The 15,940-nt window shown below is 28.9% G+C and overlaps 3 protein-coding genes across 3 annotated transcripts; all 3 read left to right on the top strand.

The window, feature by feature from the left end:
- Positions 1–1,572: 1,572 nt before the first annotated feature.
- On the top strand, positions 1,573–2,214 carry LOC116402924 (zinc finger A20 and AN1 domain-containing stress-associated protein 10-like). The gene has a single exon (XM_031883426.1). It carries the CDS (start codon positions 1,656–1,658, stop codon positions 2,079–2,081), a length of 426 nt encoding a protein of 141 aa, XP_031739286.1. The 5' UTR covers positions 1,573–1,655; the 3' UTR covers positions 2,082–2,214.
- A 7,582-nt stretch (positions 2,215–9,796) lies between these two features.
- LOC116402813 (AN1-type zinc finger protein 6-like) lies at positions 9,797–10,252 on the top strand. The gene has a single exon (XM_031883181.1). It carries the CDS (start codon positions 9,797–9,799, stop codon positions 10,250–10,252), a length of 456 nt encoding a protein of 151 aa, XP_031739041.1.
- Positions 10,253–13,732: 3,480 nt separating this feature from the next.
- On the top strand, positions 13,733–14,188 carry LOC116402812 (zinc finger A20 and AN1 domain-containing stress-associated protein 10-like). Its single transcript, XM_031883177.1, has one exon. The coding sequence runs from the start codon at positions 13,733–13,735 to the stop codon at positions 14,186–14,188; it is 456 nt and encodes a 151-aa protein (XP_031739037.1).
- The last annotated feature ends 1,752 nt before the right edge of the window (positions 14,189–15,940 follow it).

Below are 15,940 nucleotides of genomic sequence, written 5' to 3'. Positions count from 1 at the left end.
TAAACATGCTTTCAAATATTTGTGAAAACCTTTTCCTCTAGACTCGTTTTCTTAAACATTTTCTCAAGAATAGGGGTGGAGGTTGCAAATTACATCTATTGTGCCACTGGCTATTTGGATTTGGATTGAATGATTTGTTCTCGAGCAGGAACAAGTGTCGCACAACCGCCTTATGACAATTCCAAAAGTACAACCACATGCACGAAAAGGGTGCTCTCCGTCTTTTGGCATTGTGTCTAGTACCATGGAGTGTCGTGCCTCCAACATGTCAATCGATGAATCCTTGCTCCATAATGCTCGTTTAGTCCCGAAATGAACAAATGAGTTGAACTAAGCTCAATACCTACAAAACCATAGAGTAGAGATGTAAAACAACGGAACAATCCTAATTTAAATGAAATAAGATAGTGTATTTTTAATACTATCAACATATGAACAAGATTTAAATGTGCCCTTGGCCAAGAGATCGGATCAAAACACTCAACATCAATCCCCTAAACTTATGGGAAAAAAGTGTACAAAATTTATAAATCTCAACGTCTTGTTCTACTGACCATTCAAACATAAATGTTCTAATGACCAAAAAAATTGCCTCAATTTCTAGCTTCGATCTTTAAACTTCAAAGAACATAGTGTTCTCAATATTGCTTAGGATTTAAGAATATTAAAGAGTTTACCAAATAATTAATATATCATTTAATGACATATCAAATTATGAATGAGAATAATAGGTAGTATGAAACTTTTTAGAATAAGTAGGTCTACAAAAAAAAAATGAAAGACTAATCATTTATTGGAATAGAATGTATCTATTTTATATTGGGGATGACATTAACTATACACAGGGAGATAAGCAATGATTATAATTAGGCAAAATTACTTAGAGTTAGTTCGATTTGTATGAATGCTAGAGTATATATATATGTATATACTCACAACAAGCACACTCTACGAGAAGTTAAAATACTTTTTTTCTAAGTTTGGGCCAAGATAAACAAGAGTGATTCAAATAAATTTTTTAACTCTTTTTCCTTTATGTTTAACTATTGATTTTTTCTTGGGTTTAATATTTGGATAATCAGTAAATGTATTTGGAATTATAAATAATTATGGAAATAGAAATTAGATGTGCTATTTTTATAATTATGTACAAACTCAGTGTTCATCTTGGTCAAGCTTTCATGGCGAAAATAAAACAAAATCAGATAGTTTGGATGTTAGATTAGATTTTTTTTTTTTTTTTTTTGAGAAAACGATTTAGAGAATTTACAATTACAAATTATTATTTTAATCTTTTAAAGGTCAAAATAAGTTATTAGAGTTAAAATTTTAATTAATAATGATTATTATATAATAAAAATATATCATTAAAATTTTAAAACGTATATAATATATCATTAGAGTTATAATTATTCTATTTATTTATTGAGGAAAATAATTAGAGTTAGTTAATTCAGTAAAAAGAAATTCGATTTTCCAAATTCTTTGGGATTTAATTTATCTAAACAGTTTCCTAATTGGATTCAGATATAAATATATCTCTTTATATATAAAGAGAGCTCACTCGTTCTCATCATCAAAATACAGACCAATTCCTCTTCCTCACTCAAATCGATTCCAGTTTCAACAACAAGAAGATCGGAAAAAAAAATTGAATGGCAGCTTTTGAAAGTTCAAAGAATGACAACGACGCTTCTCTGTGCGTCAACAACTGTGGGTTTTATGGAAATCCGAACAATCGAAACCTGTGCTCCGTTTGTTACACTGCTTTCCTCAAAGAAGCTGGCGCAAAATATTATGAGATTGAAACGAGACAATCTTCTTCTTCTGGTGCATCGGAGAGTCTTGAAACTTGTGATCACAATGATCCAGCGCCACCTAAAACCCAAAATAGATGCGAAATTTGCCGGAAGAAGGTCGGAATGATTGGATTTAGCTGCCGGTGTGGAGGTTGTTTTTGCGGCAAACATAGGTATCCTGAAGAGCATTCGTGCGGCTTTGATCACAAGGAGGTTGGGCGGAATATTTTGGCCAAACAAATTGTTGAATGCAAGGCCGATAAATTGAAGTTTAGGATTTAGATATTTGATAGTTTTTTTTTTTTTTTTTTTTTTTTGACAATGTAATAATAATTACTTGGATAATAAAAATATATTCTTTCATTGTTTCAAAGGATTTTCTTGTGTAATTTGAATAAATAGTGAATGAATATAAGTTTTGGAGGAGTGTCAATTTGATTTTATGTGTTTGTTGGATTACTTATACATGCTATAAGTTAGAACCAATAATAAGACTGAACTCTAACCCGTTGGTTACACCTTAATAAGAAATTCCTCTGCCAACTTTTTGACGCCCCACCACCCTCACCTTCGGTCTATCACTTTGGCTACTTTGACAGCAGCGAACATCCAACTACCAACTCAAGCGACCTCCACTGATCAACCTTCAAAAACATCCGGTGGAAGCCAAAAAAGCAAAACATTAATATAAACATTTTAGCCTCAATATCCAAGGGGGTCGAAATAGACAAATTGACCAACAAAACGTAGAGATCAACGGGGAGAAGCATCTAAACAAAGCTTAGTTTCAAACTGGCATTATATCTTTTCATTTTTTGAACCAATACTGTTTTAATTGAACTATAAATCTTTTTTTTTTTTCATAAATTAGCAAAATGAGCTTATTTATTTACTAACATAAGCAGAATTTTATTTTCTATATGTGATAGTTTGCAATAGATTCATATAAACATCTATCATTCTAGTGATAGTAAATATACGAGTCTATAACAAGTAAAATTTTGTTAAATTAATAAATATTTTCGAGAGTTTGTTATTTAAGACAATTTTACTAAATTTTAAAAGTATGGAATAATCTCTAGTTTTCTTTAGTTTTACAATGATCAAATATGCTTGGTAGATCCATTAGGTTAATATTGTTAATAAGTTTAGTCAATTAATATTAAATTGTGTCGGTACCTTCTAATTTGTAAATTTATTAGATCTCTTTACAATTATCTCTTTTCTAACGGTAAGGGATAATGAAGTTATTATATCTTGAATAAAATTTGAGTTGGTTCAAATTCCTAAGACTATGATGATGCACAAAATTTATATTTTAATTAAAATTTATAATATACAATTAATTTTGAATTTTATTAAAAAATAAAATATTTGAATGAGTTTAGACAATAATGTAACATTAAATAGATACACAACTTTAGGGTATGAAAATATTTATTTGTATATGATTAAAAAATATGGATTAATTTAATAATTGAGTAATTGATAAATTATTTAATTGTTTGAATTAAAACTATAGATTTGTGTGAGATATGATTTAAGTATGATTTAAATAAATATTAATTAGATATGATTTTCGTTTACCCCCAGAGCTATGGGTGAGGACAAGATAAAGGTGGACAACACTTGGACATTCAATTGGTTCGACTCCCAATTTGAGGTGGACAAACTCACACACTTATCTGTTCCCATTGGAGGGCAAATTCAAACCAACTCCTTTGGCCTAGGCGGACATAATCTTTTACTATAACCATAGTAACTAATTGAAGGTTAATTGATATTGATGAACAAAAACAATATTGTTAATGCTCAATGAGCTCAATTGATAAATGCAATTACATTTTCAAGTCAAGGGGTCGCTTGAGGAAGGTAAAGATGTTCGTTTAGGTGATTGAAAAAGATGTTGAGATTCTTAATACTTTTCAATTGCTCATGTTGTTTACTTTGGTAAGTCTTATCACATTAACAAGTATCTTTATTATAGTATATATTTGTTGGTTCTTCCTTGTCTATATGTCTTTCACCTAATAGTCATATCATTTTCAATTCTTTCTATTTGTTATATTGATTAAAATATGAACATTTTCCCAAATTTCATGTCTTTAGTCACACTTGGGGCATGAAAGTGTTGTTTTGATAGTTATGTCAACACACATTTTCACGACTTTTTAGGTTGATTATGGGTTTGAAAGTCACGCTTAGGCCATTTATGCATCTTGTTTAATTTGAACCGTATGATATTTTTTTCAGCTTTTTGGATGCTTTGTTGAACTATCACTTTGACATCTTTTATAAATATCTCGTAGTTGATCATTTTGAGTTTTGGTAGTCATACTAAGTTGTTTATTGGTTGGCTGGTTGATATTTTTTTAAGTTGTTGGATGATTTGAAACATACTTGACATTTTAAGGTATATGATATTTTTTAGCTTTTTAGATAATTTGTCGAAGTAAGAAACTGTTTAAATTTATTGTGTAGTTGGTTTTGCTTTTTATGATCAAACTTAGGCATTTGAAACTTGTTTTGTAGTCGACCTTGAGAGTTAAAACACTTTGCACTTGGGAATTATTAATTTTACTATACCTTTTTCAGGTTTATATTAGTTTGAATGATCGATGGATGACTATTTTTTAAAAAACTTTCTAATTGAGTTAACCATTTTTTGTATATGTAATTGTTTTTTTTGTTTATTTTGGTATGCCAAAATGAAATTTAATATATAACTCATCAACCTTGGCACACTGGAGAATTATTCTTGGTCATATTTTGACAAAGTATTGAATTATGGATTGTCATATTTTGACAAAATATTAATGGTTGAAAAAAATTTATTTTTAAATTTTTGATTGCAATGTTCAATTTATTTTGTTATAGGCGTGAAATTTATTGTATATTTGAATTTAATTTAGAAGCATCCAATATTAATAATAAATGTGGAAAAAATTGTTTTCATCACATTCTTTGTGTGGTTAGAAATATGTTGGCAATCACCTCTAGCGACCTTGCTTGTGCAAAAAGAAACAAATATTATTTACTGAAACATGCCCCTGAAACAAATGTGGTGTTTGTTTTTTTATCTTTGTTATGATCATGGTAAAAATACCTTTACGTTTTTTTTTGTCTGAAAATATATTTTTGTCAAAGTGATGCGATTATCATGAGCAAAATACATTCTTGAGGATGTTTTCTTCGTGGTTAAAAATATCTTTTGTGCCCAAGATTTTAATTTGCACAGATTTCTACTGATCCAACATAAAAACATGGACAAAAAAAACGTCCGAAGTTCTATCCACGTTTTTCATAAGAACTATCCACGTTTTTTTACGTCAGTAAAGACGAAAATTCTTGTAGTGTGCACATTTTTTGTCAAAACATCATTTTCACGAAAAACATTTTAGCAAATTTAACCATTGAATGACAAAGTTTAAGAAAATTTTAGCAATGTATTGAGGAAAATAATTAGCATGACATTATTTAGTTTAGTTAAAAGTATAATAGTTAATATGGATGCTCATTCGTGTATTTTTATTATGTCGAGCCATTAAGATATTTTGATAACATCTTCTAGTTGGTTTTGATATATTTTGCTATATTTATAAATATTTTTAAAAAAATTGTTATTTATTTATATAAATTTCCAAAACGAAAACAAATATTTTAATACCGGAAAAAATATATATATGGCAAGAAGAAAGATATTTGAATTCCCAAAATTCTTTTGGGAATTAATTTATCTAAACATTTTCCAAAATTCCAAAATGTAATTATAATTACTTGGATAGTAAAAAAATATTCTTTCATTTCTTTCAAAGGATTTTGTTTCACTTATCGGTGTATTCATATTTGAGTATACACAAGTTTTCAAGAATGTGTCAACTTGATTTTATCAGGTGTTTATTTTAAGGATTAAGAAGAGCATTCGTCCCAAGTTCCATGCAATCACTGCTTTAGGCTTGCAGAGCTTCGACCTTTGATTATTTGGGTTTGGGTCTATCTTGTGAGTTTGAATTCAATCTCTTCTTTTTTTTGTTTAATTAAATGTAGGAGATTTGACTGCCAACTTTCGAACAACCCCTTTGTAATTGCAATTATAATTCAAGTTGTTTCATCAAATATTGTAGTAGGATAATAGAGTATAGGTACCAACTTTTCATAAGGTTTAGAAAGTGAACGTTATTTTATATGAACCATTTCTATATTGGACAATTATTTGGTGTAATTTAGGCTGCACCTAATTATGGCATCTAGTTCTTTTACCCACAAAGATAAATAATACACAGCTGCTTTTAAAACTTTGTTGTCACGTGGTAAATTTTATTGGTGTCAAATCCCTTCTCGATTTACCAACTTAAATCAAGAGAAAATGCATATGGTGAGTGAAGTGCCAATATATATCCCTACTTGCAGTGACACTCAGATGCCAGGTGAAACTTCTCCTTGCTGCACAACTTAACATTATTTTACACGTTTAATTAAGAAAAGAAATGACGTTGTGAATCTAAGCTTTATGCACATTGCTTGTGATGAGTTTTAGTTATGTGATGACAAATACAAATGATGAACATCCGAACACTTAGTACAATTAACGCCTATGATCCAAAGTTTACAAATAGACATCGCGTATGCAAGTATCAATTCTTTTACAGACTGGCTATGAATGTTTACACACACAAGTTACAAGCTTTTCTAAACTGTGTTGAAATGGACTCAAGCTTCACTAACAGGCCAGACAGTTAGCAGCTTTTGTTGGGGAACTTTTTACTACCTTGGAGAAAACATTTTAAAATGTAAGTCAAATGTTTAGTGAATGACAAGTTTTGAATTTTTTTTTTCTATGAAATCCAATTTTCAATGCTTGGGAAAATACGTTTTGAAAATCATTTTGTTGCTTAGGCACTCGTCTGATGATAAGTCATTCTCTAAGCATCAAATGCCAAATTCACATGAGCCTGATCCCTTTCATTTTTAGGTCAAACACATCTTCAGCACACCTCAAACCTGAATGCTGAAACATATTTTACACCCTCAGCTACTAGTGTGGGCAAACTTTCACACTTAGTTGTTTCCTTTGATGGTCAAGTTCAAACCAATTCCTTTGTGTTGGCGGACACATGCATCTCAACGCCTGACTGCCTGATACCCTTATGTGCATATTAGAGCCCAGTTTTTAGAACAGAGTATCGACACCAATGCTTTAAAAACACTTTTGTCAAGAACATATCATTTTCAAGAAAAACAGTTTAGCAATTTTAATCCTCAAATCTATAAGATAAATTACAAAAAATGTCTCTAAACTAATTTGTAGGTTGGATCAAAAATATCTCAAAACTTTCAAAAGTTTTAAAAGTGTTACTACTTTAAAAAAGAGTTAGAAAATACCCTTCCCATTAGAAAAAAATATGAACATACAGTAGGCCTAAAAGCCCCATGGAGTGACATTCCTACCAAAGGAAATTACAGTAGCCTAAAAGTCCCATGGAAGTCTATAACCAAGGGCACCTCAGATTAGTTGGAAGATAAATAATGGAGAAGTCATCTCTTTCTGGCATGGAAATTGGCATGAACACAACCCTCTCTACATTCGAAGCCCAAGACTGTAGGCGCTTACAACCAAAAAATTGAGTTCAATCAAAGACTTGAGGAATGAAGAATCTATCGACTGGGATTTACACCCTAGAAGACCGTTGAAAAGTGTGGAAATACAAATTTGGGAGGAAACGAAAAGCACACTTCATCCTCTCATCCCTTCTCAAGACAGAGACATCCCCACGTGGAACCTAAATACAAATGGATGATTTTTCATTGCCTCGATTAAAAAAGTCATCACAGACAAAATACAAGGGAGCCAAACGTGGGATATGAAATATACCTGCACCTATGGAAATATATTATTCCAAAGAAATACAAAATCTTCATATGGTCTCTTCTCCGTGAATGTATCAACACGATTGAAATCTTACAGAAAAGACTTCCTAAGTGGAATCTGAATCCTTCCTGGTGTGTAATCTACAAAGCTAATGAAGAAAATAGAAATCACCTATTCAACAATTGCCCTTATAGAAAAGGTATTTGGGAAAAGGTGGGAGTTCTTCTACACCACCATTACAACTTTGACAATGGTGCTTTTCTTTGTAAATATATCTGCAAAACTAGACCCAAGTCGAAAAAACAGGTTATCCACTTAAACATGGTTGTCATCACCCTCTTGTCTACATGGTTAGAAAGAAACAAGAGGATGTTTAACGGGGAAGAAATATCTCTACTGGCATTATAGGAAGATATACAAGTCCTCACTCGCTTTTGGACTAGTCGTTCTCCCATTTTTAGGAGAACTACTATGTTAGTAGCATAACTTTAAACCTCAATGTTTTTTAATGCTTTCATTGAGGATTAGAGGTTTCGGGTCTCATAGGCTACTCTCTAGCTTTTTTTGTGTGTATTCCTTGCTTCTTGTACTGATCTCATATTATCAATAAAGCGGGTGCTAAGGAGGTATTCATCTAGTGAAGATGTTCCAGTGCATCTACTGACCCATAGTATATATTTTTTTTAAAAAAATACCCTTGTCATTAGTTTTGGATGGAAAACATTAAAGTTTTGTTTTAAAAAATACACATGAACTATTGAAAAGTTTCACAATTACCCTTGAGCTTAATAAAAGTTAAAAATAATACTCATTTATTCAAAATTTACACAAATTTTCTTACCAACCAAAATAAAAATCAAATTTTAAGTTAAAACATTTTTTAATTTTTTTTTACTATTAACACACAATTACCATAGATCACGAACCCAACCAATAATCTCAATAGTTGGTGTTGTAATTAACATACAATTAATTGTTAAATAAAGAAATATGGTTGACTATTAACACAGAGTAATCGTCTCATAGATTTATCAATATGAAATTTGTTTATTTAACTAGTAATTGATTTAGTATGTCTTAAGGAAATTTTTTTTAATCTTCGTGAGAAGTGGTGAAATTTTATATCGATAAGATGGATATTTATGTTTTCAATGTTAATGAATATATCGATAAGATGGATATTTATAAAAAAAATTATAAAAACAATAAATTAAAAAAGATAGAAATATCATGATATTGATGGAAATTTAAAACTATGATTTTAATTTAACATTGTGGTTTTTATTTTCGAGGTAAAAAATAAGAGTATGAGAGTATTTTCTAAATTTTGGTAAGTATCAAAATTTTCAATACTTTGGGAGTATTTTTAAAATAACTTTTTAACTATTTCCCTCCCAAGATATTTTTTCCCATTTTTAAAATTTAATAACATTCTTTAAACTTTTTAAAGCTTAGAATATTTTTTATATAAGTTACAAAGTTTAAGGATACTTTTATAACTATATTTAATATAAATAACCGAACATAGTTAAAAGTTTAAAACTAATATAATATATGATTAGGATTATAATGATTATTATTTGTTTATGTTGAGGAAAAGAATGAGAATTAGTTATATCTTAATCTATAAAGGTTCTCGAAAAATATATATATATATATATAAGAGAAACTGACAAAAATATTTAGAAAAATGTACGCATTACACTTAATTTTAAAAAATATGACAAAATATATCAGTGATATCATACCAAATCACAAGACTATTAGACAAAAATAATAGGATTCTCGACTTTTAAATTTGCGACTTTGCAATTTTAGAAATGGTGTGACATAGGTCATATTATAATAAAAAAAATATATGTATTTTGGAAAGTGCAAACAAAAAGACAAACATTTAAATATTGGAAAAACAAAATAAAATATATGGTGAGAGAAAAATGTTTGATTTTCCAATTTCTTTTGGGATTTAATTTATCTAAACAGTTTCCTAATTGGATTCAGATATCAATCTTTCTCTTTATATTGAGAGAGAGCTCACTCGTTCTCATCATCAAAATACAAACCAATTCCTCTTCCTCACTCAAATCGATACGAGTTTCAACAAAAAGAAGATCGAAAAATAATTTGAATGGCGGATTTTGAAAGTTCAAAGAATGGCAACGACCCTGCTCTGTGCGCCAACAACTGTGGGTTTTATGGAAATCCGAACAATCGAAACTTGTGCTCCGTTTGTTATGCTGCTTTTCTTAAAGAAACCGGGGCAAAATATTTTGAACGACAAAATAGCTCAAAAAGTCAGATTAATCTTGAAACGAGACAATCTTCTTCTTTTGGGGTATTGGAGAATCTTGAAACTTGTGATCACAATGATCCAGCACCACCGAAAACCCAAAATAGATGCGAAATTTGCCAGAAGAAGGTCGGAATGATTGGATTTAGCTGCCGGTGTGGAGGTTGTTTTTGCGGCAAACATAGGTATCCTGAAGAGCATTCGTGCGGCTTTGATCACAAGGAGGTTGGGCGGAATATTTTGGCCAAACAAATTGTTGAATGCAAGGCCGATAAATTGAAGTTTAGGATTTAGATATTTGATAGTTTTTTTTTTTTTTTTTTTTTTTTTTTTTGACAATGTAATAATAATTACTTGGATAATAAAAATATATTCTTTCATTGTTTCAAAGGATTTTCTTGTGTAATTTGAATAAATAGTGAATGAATATAAGTTTTGGAGGAGTGTCAATTTGATTTTATGTGTTTGTTGGATTACTTATACATGCTATAAGTTAGAACCAATAATAAGACTGAACTCTAACCCGTTGGTTACACCTTAATAAGAAATTCCTCTGCCAACTTTTTGACGCCCCACCACCCTCACCTTCGGTCTATCACTTTGGCTACTTTGACAGCAGCGAACATCCAACTACCAACTCAAGCGACCTCCACTGATCAACCTTCAAAAACATCCGGTGGAAGCCAAAAAAGCAAAACATTAATATAAACATTTTAGCCTCAATATCCAAGGGGGTCGAAATAGACAAATTGACCAACAAAACGTAGAGATCAACGGGGAGAAGCATCTAAACAAAGCTTAGCTTCAAACTGGCATTATATCTTTTCATTTTTTGAACCAATACTGTTTTAATTTAACTATAAATCTTTTTTTTTTTCATAAATTAGCAAAATGAGCTTATTTATTTACTAACATAAGCAAAATTTTATTTTCTATATGTGATAGTTTGCAATAGATTCATATAAACATCTATCATTCTAGTGATAGTAAATATACGAGTCTATAACAAGTAAAATTTTGTTAAATTAATAAATATTTTCGAGAGTTTGTTATTTAAGACAATTTTACTAAATTTTAAAAGTATGGAATAATCTCTAGTTTTCTTTAGTTTTACAATGGTCAAATATGGTTGGTAGATCCATTAGGTTAATATTGTTAATAAGTTTAGTCAATTAATATTAAATTGTGTCGGTACCTTTTAATTTGTAAATTTATTAGATCTCTTTACAATTATCTCTTTTCTAATTGTAAGGGATAATGGAGTTATTATATCTTGAATAAAATTTGAGTTGGTTCAAATTCCTAAGACTATGATGATGCACAAAATTTATAATATATATTTAATTTTGAATTTTATTAAAAAATAAAATATTTGAATGAGTTTAGACAATAATGTAACGTTAAATAGATACACAACTTTAGGCTATGAAAATATTTATTTGTATATGATTAAAAAATATGGATTAACTTAATAATTGACTAATTGATAAATTATTTAATTGTTTGAATTTAAACTATACATTTGCGTGAGATATGATTTAAGTATGATTTAAATAAATATTAATTAGATATTATTTTAGTTTACCCCAGAGCTATGGGTGAGGACAAGATAAAGGTGGACAACACTTGGACATTCAATTGGTTCGACTCCCAATTTGAGGTGGACAAACTCACACACTTATCTGTTCCCATTGGAGGGCAAATTCAAACCAACTCCTTTGGCCTAGGCGGACATAATCTTTTACTATAACCATAGTAACTAATTGAAGGTTAATTGATATTGATGAACAAAAACAATATTGTTAATGCTCAATGAGCTCAATTGATAAATGCAATTACATTTTCAAGTCAAGGGGTCGCTTGAGGAAGGTAAAGATGTTCGTTTAGGTGATTGAAAAAGATGTTGAGATTCTTAATACTTTTCAATTGCTCATGTTGTTTACTTTGGTAAGTCTTATCACATTAACAAGTATCTTTATTATAGTATATATTTGTTGGTTCTTCCTTGTCTATATGTCTTTCACCTAATAGTCATATCATTTTCAATTCTTTCTATTTGTTATATTGATTAAAATATGAATGTTTTCCCAAATTTCATGTCTTTAGTCACACTTGGGGCATGAAAGTGTTGTTTTGATAGTTATGTCAACACACTTTTTCACGACTTTTTAGGTTGATTATGGGTTTGAAAGTCACACTTAGGCCATTTATGCATCTTGTTTAATTTGAACCGTATGATATTTTTTTCAGCTTTTTGGATGCTTTGTTGAACTATCACTTATACATCTTTTATAAATATCTCGTAGTTGATCATTTTGAGTTTTGGTAGTCATACTAAGTTGTTTATTGGTTGGCTGGTTGATATTTTTTTAAGTTGTTGGATGATTTGAAACATACTTGACATTTTAAGGTATATGATATTTTTTAGCTTTTTAGATAATTTGTCGAAGTAAGAAACTGTTTAAATTTATTGTGTAGTTGGTTTTGCTTTTTATGATCAAACTTAGGCATTTGAAACTTGTTTTGTAGTCGACCTTGAGAGTTAAAACACTTTGCACTTGGGAATTATTAATTTTACTATACCTTTTTCAGGTTTATATTAGTTTGAATGATCGATGGATGACTATTTTTTAAAAAACTTTCTAATTGAGTTAACCATTTTTTTGTATATGTAATTGTTTTTTTTTGTTTATTTTGGTATGCCAAAATGAAATTTAATATATAACTCATCAACCTTGGCACACTGGAGAATTATTCTTGGTCATATTTTGACAAAGTATTGAATTATGGATTGTCATATTTTGACAAAATATTAATGGTTGAAAAAAATTTATTTTTAAATTTTTGATTGCAATGTTCAATTTATTTTTGATGGAAATTTAAAACTATGATTTTAATTTAACATTGTGGTTTTTATTTTCGAGGTAAAAAATAAGAGTATGAGAGTATTTTCTAAATTTTGGTAAGTATCAAAATTTTCAATACTTTGGGAGTATTTTTAAAATAACTTTTTAACTATTTCCCTCCCAAGATATTTTTTAGCATTTTTAAAATTTAATAACATTCTTTAAACTTTTTAAAGCTTAGAATATTTTTTATATAAGTTACAAAGTTTAAGGATACTTTTATAACTATATTTAATATAAATAACGGAACATAGTTAAAAGTTTAAAACTAATATAATATATGATTAGGATTATAATGATTATTATTTGTTTATGTTGAGGAAAAGAATGAGAATTAGTTATATCTTAATCTATAAAGGTTCTCGAATATATATATATATATATATATATATATATATATAAAAGAGAAACTGACAAAAATATTTAGAAAAATGTACGCATGACACTTAATTTTAAAAAATATGACAAAATATATCCGTGATATAATACCAAATCACAAGACTATTAGACGAAAATAATAGGATTCTCGACTTTTAAATTTGTTACTTTGCAATTTTAGAAATAGCGTGACATAGGTCATGTTATAATAAAAAAAAAAATATTTTGGAAAGTGCAAACAAAAAAGACAAACATTTAAATATTGGAAAAACAAAATAAAATATATGGTGAGAGAAAAGATGTTTGATTTTCCAATTTCTTTTGGGATTTAATTTATCTAAACAGTTTCCTAATTGGATTCAGATATCAATCTTTCTCTTTATATTGAGAGAGAGCTCACTCGTTCTCATCATCAAAATACAAACCAAATCCTCTTCCTCACTCAAATCGATACGAGTTTCAACAATAAGAAGATCGAAAAATAATTTGAATGGCGGATTTTGAAAGTTCAAAGAATGGCAACGACCATGCTCTGTGCGCCAACAACTGTGGGTTTTATGGAAATCCGAACAATCGAAACTTGTGCTCCGTTTGTTATGCTGCTTTTCTTAAAGAAACCGGGGCAAAATATTTTGAACGACAAAAGAGCTCAAAAAGTCAGATTAATCTTGAAACGAGACAATCTTCTTATTTTGGTGTATCGGAGAATCTTGAAACTTGTGATCACAATGATCCAGCGCCACCGAAAACCCAAAATAGATGCGAAATTTGCCAGAAGAAGGTCGGAATGATTGGATTTAGCTGCCAATGTGGAGGTTGTTTTTGCGGCAAACATAGGTATCCTGAAGAGCATTCGTGCGGCTTTGATCACAAGGAGGTTGGGCGCAAGATTTTGGCCAAGCAAATGGTTGAACGCAAGGCCGATAAATTGGAGTTTAGAATTTAGAATGATATTGTTTTATTTCTTTTTTATTTACTGAGAATGTTATAATATAATTAGTCATATTTCATAATTTTCAAAGCATTTTCTTTCCCTCTTCTCTTATAATTTGAATGAATAGAAAGGATGATTATCAATTTAGTAATAGACAGTTAATAGTTTATTAATAAAATTTTCTTATATTTCTAAATTATTGTTATCGAATAAAATGAGTATTTTTAGGATTTAGGACAATCTTCCGTAATCGTTGTCGGCAATCTTCGAATACCCTTACCAACCAACCTTCCATCACTACCCATCATTCTTGAAAGAATGTAATAAAAATATGTGTAGTATATATAACAAAAACTTGAATATATACAAATTATTTTTTGAAAAAAATAAAAACACATTTGAGTTTTTATTTTAACAAGTTGTTAAAGAAACGGTTTAGATGAAAATGAATTTTTGAAATACATTTGGATCATCTATATTTATTTAGGTAGAGAAATACCTAATTTAGTTTAATAACAATTTTTTTAATTTAACGAATCTAAAGAATATAATTATCTTTTAAAACTTTATGATCCTTTTATTCTTCAAGTACAATTTGATAAAATTATTATAATTTTTCGATAATAGAATTCAATATTAAAATACTAATTTATTTCAATTTGAAGCTAGTATATTAGGAGTAAAAAGCATACCCTTCTCAACAGGTAAATATATATATAATATTAAATTAACTAGGTTTAATAAAATCACGTATCAATTATATTATAAAATTTTATAAACTATATAGTTTGAACTATGTTTATTTTTACTATATCAGTAATTGTGTTTTTAATTAACTTTAAGCTAATTTCAAAATTATTTAACATGATTTGAATTTGTTTTGAAATTTAATTTTCGATTTCAGTCCCATTTTCGTGTATCTTTTCATTAGAGCTGAGTTCTCTGGCCTGGGCCGGTTCATACAGCAGATTTCATAAACAAATAAATGGGCCAATGTGGTTTGCTACTACCAACACTTCTTAATCTCAACCAAGAATTCATATCTTTGTTTTTACAAATACTATTGAATTTTCTTTTGTACATTATTCATCTCTCAAAAAGTACATTATTATGTTCATGAATATTGTAGTTTTTACGTTTTTTTTAAGTAGTTCTTTCATTTGAAAATATGTTTTCTCGTGTTTCTGGTTCTAAGTGATAGTTGATGGTGTTTGTTGGTTGCTTGTTTTTTTGCCTAGAAAAAAACAATGAAGTAATTCTAAAAAAAAGTTATTTCTCCAACAATTTCACTCACACACTAATTTATTGATCAAAATTTATCCCTTACCTTTTACTGACATATAATTTCAAACAATTTCGTTATTTAGGTGTGCTTGTAAAAAGAAAATAATCTTTACCCTTGATGCTTTATAATTTTTTTCTGGATTGAATGTGCATGCGTCACTTATGAAATGGAGCAGGTAAATGTTCTTAAAATCATAGTTTGATAAAAGTTTTTCTAATAATCAAAAGCAGTTTTGAGTTTTCAAATTGTGTTCAATTTCAAGAATTTATGAAGTCTTTTATGGTTGAAAAGTCCTTAATTCTATCGTTAATTTGAAAATTATTGTGACAAATTATATTTGCTCAACCATTCCTTATTCAAACATTACAAAAATCATCCATTAAAACTTATTAGTATATATATATACGCTATTAAATTTTAGTTTAGTTGAAAATATTTTAAAATCGTAAGACTCTATCCATTAAACTTCTATTAATTAT

The sequence above is a fragment of the Cucumis sativus genome, chromosome 3 (assembly GCF_000004075.3).
Source record: "Cucumis sativus cultivar 9930 chromosome 3, Cucumber_9930_V3, whole genome shotgun sequence".
Taxonomy (NCBI): domain Eukaryota; kingdom Viridiplantae; phylum Streptophyta; class Magnoliopsida; order Cucurbitales; family Cucurbitaceae; genus Cucumis; species Cucumis sativus.
This window is presented reverse-complemented; position numbering and strand designations above follow the sequence as displayed.

Excerpts from the sequence above, each read along its gene's own strand:
- LOC116402924 (XM_031883426.1), top strand. The coding sequence starts at position 1,656 with ATGGCAGCTTTTGAAAGTTCAAAGAATGACAACGACGCTTCTCTGTGC.
- LOC116402812 (XM_031883177.1), top strand. The coding sequence starts at position 13,733 with ATGGCGGATTTTGAAAGTTCAAAGAATGGCAACGACCATGCTCTGTGC.
- LOC116402813 (XM_031883181.1), top strand. The coding sequence starts at position 9,797 with ATGGCGGATTTTGAAAGTTCAAAGAATGGCAACGACCCTGCTCTGTGC.